Source organism: Mizuhopecten yessoensis, unplaced genomic scaffold (genome assembly GCF_002113885.1).
Source record: "Mizuhopecten yessoensis strain PY_sf001 unplaced genomic scaffold, ASM211388v2 scaffold6477, whole genome shotgun sequence".
Taxonomy (NCBI): domain Eukaryota; kingdom Metazoa; phylum Mollusca; class Bivalvia; order Pectinida; family Pectinidae; genus Mizuhopecten; species Mizuhopecten yessoensis.
In genome coordinates this window covers 4984-12201 of record NW_018406569.1, presented here as the reverse complement: position 1 = coordinate 12201, position 7218 = coordinate 4984, and the positions used below count along the sequence as shown (strand labels likewise).

Here is a 7218-nt window from a genome sequence, read left to right as displayed (position 1 = left end):
TTTGTAACTGTATACAAGTAAACTACTGTGGTAAGTATAGGTTGAATGGTGTTACTATTGGATACAAGTGGAATCGTAAGGATATGTGTCGTTTTCCGAGAGACGCTTGGGAGATTTGTGTCTGATCTACAGTGTAAGCAAGGTATACACATTTAAAATAAATACAAGAGTTCTGAGGGTGATGGTTCGAGAAATTATGTATAAAGTCATCAAGTTGACATGTCCTTCAGGCTAAGATGCGTTACAAACCTTTAAGTAGATATTGGTATTTAAATACAAAATAGTACAAATTATCAAAAAAACTAAATGAATTGTATTCGCTTAAAACTAGCCATTATCAGTTAAAATCAAAACCTGGAAAGGACAGTTATTGATCATCAAAATGTTATATCTCCATACTAATCCATTATTTTGATACCATAAATATCAGTGGTGAATTTCATACGATGTTATATTACAACACCTCCCCCGCCACTTGACTTAATGAATTATTTCGTGTTTAGGTAAATACTACCATACAATGTCAAATAATAAAATTTCAAGGCAGCTAAGCAAATTGATAACAAATTAGCTTTAAAAAGTCCATACCTTGTCCTCCATACAAAACTTATTTCTGTGACTAGATATTTTAAGATAGGTATCCTCTACACTTTAATTTTTCCTTAAGACAAAAGGAGTAAATGCTAATAACTTCATTAGTTCTACGACTGATTAGATTGTGGTGGTAATCTGTCAAGTTGGAGAGGTAAGTGATTACACGTAACCAATCTTGGCAGCCATTTCCGGATCGTAATAAATAATATTTTTAAGAACCTTGGAAAAATCACAGAAAATGACAGGTTATTCGTGATTTGTATTTGGCCTAGATAACTAAATGTTTTGTTGCATTCAGAAATTAAATCCGTAACGATCAATGAATCGATTGAATGTGCGAGATTCGACAGCGTGGAATTATTGCGTCGGCGCCGTCGTGCTTTTGTTTTGTAGACCTTTGTTCGATGGAGCCATAAAACAACATTGGCTACATGCTCCTTATTTTCCACTTTAGAAACGAATATTTAAAAATCAAAAAAATCTCATCATATATATAACACAGTGTAGGCTATTATTTTAATGACATCGGTATGTACATGCATAATTACAGCCTAACGCAGATAAAAAACAAATGAATAAACAAACAAATACTCCATATGGTAAATGATTTAAGTTACTGAACTTCGCATATAAAATGCACAGTAAGTATTTTCGGATGCATACCAAAATACAAAACAATTTTAAATATTTCTCAGTTTTTCTTAGTTGCTTTTTTAACTAATCAAGTTTTGTAAATATGAATTCAAAAAGACAATAGAAGGGAAATTGTCAAATGAAATACAGAATAAAGAAACTTACCAGTTTCTAGTTCAGCCGTTAACATGGCATATCCGAAAGAGCGAGTGCCATCAGAGGCTAGAGATATAAATCCAGTTCCTTCTTGTGCTCCGATAGGTCCATTATTTATACTTCCCTGATCGAACGAGACAGACAGTTACTTATATTACAATGTTGACTTTATATATATTGGTTTATATATTTAATATGATTATCAAGCTCTTATTTGAAGACATCCATATAATATATCACGAATAGACGCCACATATTTAAAGCCTATGTGTTGACTTGACAATGAAAACATGCAATACAAAAATAGCCAAGAGGGGCTGATTTTGTGTTATGTGGGATAAGTGTCGCAGCGAATTTCTTGACCTGTGATAAAAAAAGGATTTGGGATTCGTTTCCTTTTCACTTGAGATTAATTAACTTAACGTTTTTTGCTAGCAGGTCGAAGATTCGTTAAAATGAAATTATAGTCTCGTTTCGTTTTATCACTCAACATTACCCAAACCATCATGCAGTAGTATGGGCTACTAAATACTGAGAAATTAACATCCTGTACGTGGTTTCCTTCATCAAAGGGATTAAAGTCACCTGTCTGACCACTTTGAGTTTATCTGGGTATTCTTTTATCAGTACAAAATGTATTTAAAACTCCTGCATGCTTCCACCCATAATGTTTGTCGACACATTAATTCGAACAAATTAATCTGTAAACGTTAATGAGAATTTGGTGCTTAATATTTCTGCTATAACTCGATCTCAGGTTCAGTGCAAAGAACTCGATGTCATGTTTTAAATGGTGAAACCTGAATTGCACATTGGTTCGTTAACACGGCCTTTGAAACGATTTGAAATCGCTATGACACGAAATGAAAACAAAAGATATTGAAACTCTTAACAATTTGCAAGAATTTCGTTACTATAATTAAACTCGTTCATAGTTTGTATGTTATTTCCAATAATAAAGCATAATTTGAAAATGCAAAAAAAATAAATAAAAAAAAAAAAAATATAGAAAAACCCCAGAAAACGAACAATGACATCAATGGTAATTGAACTTAAACGAGTAAGTCAATGATTATCAAAAAAAATACGACAAAGCTACGTGTTTTAATATGAACATGCGCACACACTTGTTTTATAACATAAAAAAGGGCTAGACCTACCTCTTCGTCTTCCCATTCATAATCATCGTTGGCAGCATTCGTAAATGGACAATCCATTTCGCCTGTCTCAAAACCGCAGACAAGCGTATCCGTAACAACTGAAAATGTATCAACGAAAAATACATACAAGCATAATCAATTTGCATCATAATTTTGATATTCATATCTGTAACTACACAAATATATATAGGTTCTTTTTACGTCAACGCCCTGTATTTTTAACGAGTAATGGAAAATGTGCAGTCTGCGTTTAGCTCAAAACCGTTCAAAGGTTGGCATCTTTAGGTTTGGAACAAAGGGCAAGGCAGGATTGTGCATTTGCCTCTTCATACACGGCAATTGTAGATAATGTTATAAGGTGATGACGTAAGATACGTGCAGCTTAAGACCTAATTGTATACTTGCGTAGTGGTTAAGGGTAGAGATATGACCCAGTTCTCCTATAATATTCCACGACTAATGTGGGAACGGTTCCCGGGGAAAACATCACTAAGACGAAAATATTTATTTAATTACGTAGGAAAAAAGGTTTACATGGATATAAATTAGGTATCGTGACCGTTTCCATGTATCATCAGCTTATTATTAATCAGCCCTCCATTTACCGCAACAGATTTCACGGCCTCTACAATTCGAAGAATATGAAGTCCTACTGGTCTAACGTATATCCAGATGAAATACTGTATACCGGTAACTTTTCGTCCAGTCAAATTTTCGCCATTCGACTGTGAAATCCATTTTAGTCGTATATTAAATTAGACCGTCACATTTAACTACTATGTGTATTACATTATTAACAAATGTTCGCTGTAATGATCAATTCTCATTCACAAGGAAGGGCGAAAAAGGCGGCAATTAAACTGCATGGAACATTTCTAGACATAACAAACGTAAGTAGATAAAAAGCCTTAACGTTTGTTTGACACGTATCCCCGGTAAACCCGCTAACACAACTACAGGTAAAAGTCGATCCTGATACGGTGATACAATTTACCTCTTATTGCATTAGTGTTTGATGTATTTTACGACTGATGTATCAAAGATATAATTTGAATTTGATTCCTGGTGAATAGTATCGACAATGCATATCGAAAATAACAAATATATACAGGTTTAGCATGACGTCTTACCAATTGTTTCACACGTATCCCCGGTAAACCCGCTAACACAACTACAGGTGAAAGTCGATCCTGATGATGCGGAACAAGTTCCTCCGTTTAGACATGGTGATAGATCGCAAGGAGCTGATGAAAGAAACGCAATTGTAGAATGAAAATAGCATGCTGATGTTATCTTGTAAGAGAAGGTAAAGCAAATCGCTGGAGAAAAACACAACAAGAGCACGGCGAGCGGAAGCATGATACGCACGTCAGACTCTCGGAAGAATATTGATATCGGAAGCAAGTAGTGACATATGATATGTTTGGTTTTTGAAATACCATACTAAAGTTGATAAGAGTTAAACAAATAATTCGAAAGGTTCTTGCATTTCGACGGAATGCCGCTATGTGGCAATGAAAAAGTTAAATAACTGTGTCGAAGAACGTTTACATATCACAATTTGAGAACTCATTCAAAGCATTCAGGTAATGAAATAACAAAGTAGTTCAATAAAAATGGGAGAACAATTGTTTGAGTTATCGTGTAAACGAAGAAGAAGTTAACGGCAAAAATGAAGAACAGTGCTGCTATGTCAAGTGAGAAACGCCAAAACGCGGAAAGTTGAAACTCGACAGAAAAACGTTGTATATGTTGAACATTATTGCTTCCAGCATCACCGTACAAAATGTGAAAGGAATTTATTAAAAAGATAAAAACAAATTGCATTTACTACACAGTACCCTTATTTGGCAATAAAAGGGGCATAACTCCACCGGACAACGGGCGTATAAACACGTGCGATTTGCTGATATATATTCATGTTTTGTGATTAAACATGAATATCACTAGCCTGAACGGGCTATTGCTAATGATAGACACGTCAAGTTATTGTTTTCATCACTCTAATTTTAAATCACGGGTATTAAAGGTAGCAGTTTATGTGTTAAGTGAAAAGCTTAAGTTGTATATACATGAAGACTCTCACGACTAGTAAGCCATTCACTCAGAAGGATATCATATCGTTCTTTTCTAATATCTTTTACAAAAAAGTGGATACTTTTCCTTAGGGCTCATACATTTACTTCTTAGACATGTTTACATAGAAAACCACTTGATATGTTCTGTTATCATATTATCAACGATACATCAATTGTAATTGATATTCTACCCATTGATGAAACTTTCATAGTAGGTTACTTGTTCTATTGCCTTGCTATATCATCACATACTGTCTACAATGCAATTTCAATCTCGGTGATTATTTGTCTCGTTACTAAAAATTGTTCACCCGTCACAGGGTATAATATTGTAGAATCTTTCATGATACAATTATGATGAATCAAATTCGTTAGGCGTGAATTGTTTGGTGATATATTTTACCTCTTATTGCATTAGTGTTTGATATATTTGACGACTGATTTATCAAAGATATAATTTAAATTTGATTCCTGGTGAATAGTATCGACAATGCATATCGGAAATAGCAAATATATACAGGTTTAGCATGACGTCTTACCGTTTGTTTCACACGTATCCCCGGTAAAACCGCTAACACAACTACAGGTGAAAGTCGATCCTGATGATGCGGAACAAGTTCCTCCGTTTAGACATGGTGATAGATCGCAAGGAGCTGATGAAAGAAACGCAATTGTAGAATGAAAATAGCAAGTTAATGTGAACTTGTAAGAGAAGGTAAAGCAAATCGCTTGGGAATAAAACAACAAGAGCCACGCGAGCGGAAGCATGATACGCCCGTCAGACTCTCGGAAGAATATTGATATTGGATGCAAGTAGTGACATATGATATGTTTGGTTTTTGAAATACCATACTAAATTTGATAAGAATTAAACAAATAATTCGAAAGGTTCTTGCATTTCGACGGAATGCCGCTATGTGGCAATGAAAAAGTTAAATAACTGTGTCGAAGAACGTTTACATATCACAATTTAAGAACTCATTCAAAGCATTCAGGTAATGAAACAACTAAGCAGTTCAATAAAAATGGGAGAACAATTGTTTGAGTTATCGTGTAAACGAAGAAGAAGTTAACGGCAAAAATGAAGAACAGTGTTGCTATGTCAAGTGAGAAACGCCAAAACGCGGAAAGTTGAAACTCGACAGAAAAACGTTGTATATGTTGAACATTATTGCTTCCAGCATTACCGTACAAAATGGGTAAGGAATTTATTAAAAAGATAAAAACAAATTGCATTTACTACACAATACCCTTATTTGGCAATGTATCACGACTCGTATGCCATTTACTCTGAAGGATTATCATATCGTTCTTTTCTAATATCTTTTACTAAAAAGTGGATACTTTTCCTTAGGGCTCATACATTTACTTCTTAGACATGTTTACATAGAAAACCACTTGATATGTTCTGTTATCATATTATCAACGATACATAAATTGTAATTGATATTCTACCCATTGATGAAACTTTCATAGTAGGTTACTTGTTCTATTGCCTTGCTATATTATCACATACTGTCTACAATGCAATTTCAATCTCGGTGATTATTTGTCTCGTTACTAAAAATTGTTCACCCGTCACAGGGTATAATTTTGTAGAATCTTTCATGATACAATTATGATGAATCAGATTCGTTAGGCGTGAGTTGTTTGGTGATATATTTTACCTCTTATTGCATTAGTGTTTGATATATTTTACGACTGATTTATCAAAGATATAATTTGAATTTGATTCCGGGTGAATAGTATCGACAATGCATATCGGAAATAACAAATATATACAGGTGTAGCATGACGTCTTACCGTTTGTTTCACACGTATCCCCGGTAAACCCGCTAACACAACTACAGGTGAAAGTCGATCCTGATGATGCGGAACAAGTTCCTCCGTTTAGACATGGTGATAGATCGCAAGGAGCTGATGAAAGAAACGCAATTGTAGAATGAAAATAGAAAGTTGATGTTAACTTGTAAGAGAAGGTAAAGCAAATCGCTGGGAGAAAAACACAACAAGAGCCACGCGAGCGGAAACATGATACGCCCGTCAGAATCTCGGAAGAATATTGATATCGTAAGCAAGTAGTGACATATGATATGTTTGGTTTTTGAAATACCATACGAAATTTGATACGATTTAACAAATAATTCGAAAGGTTCTTGTATTTTCGACCGAATGCCGCTATGTGGCAATGAAAAAGTTAAATAACTGTGTCGAAGAACGTTTACATGAACCCATTCAAAGCATTCAGGTAATGAAACAACTAAGCAGTTCAAGAAAAATGGGAGAACAATTGTTTGAGTTATCGTGTAAACGAAGAAAAGTTAACGGCAAAAATGAAGTACAGTGTTGCTATGTCAAGTGTGATACGCCAAAACGCGGAAAGTTGAAACTCGACAGAAAAACGTTGTATATGTTGAACATTATTGCTTCCAGCATTACCGTACAAAATGTGAAAGGAATTTATTAAAAAGATAAACACAAATTGCATTTACTACACAATACCCTTATTTGGCAATAAAAGGGGCATAACTCCACCGGATGACGGGCGTATAAACACGTGCGATTTGATGATATATATTCAAGTTTTGTGATTAAAA

The 7218-nt window shown here is 34.5% G+C and overlaps 1 protein-coding gene across 1 annotated transcript; it reads right to left on the bottom strand.

Moving 5' to 3' along the window:
* Window positions 1-1392: 1392 nt before the first annotated feature.
* Window positions 1393-6538, bottom strand: LOC110452206 (neurogenic locus notch homolog protein 1-like; the record flags this gene model as incomplete). Its single annotated transcript, XM_021500579.1, has 5 exons — window positions 1393-1507; window positions 2544-2641; window positions 3674-3787; window positions 5161-5274; window positions 6425-6538. Coding segments are annotated over 5 exons (555 nt in total), but the record flags the coding sequence as incomplete, so codon positions are not given.
* Window positions 6539-7218: the final 680 nt, after the last annotated feature.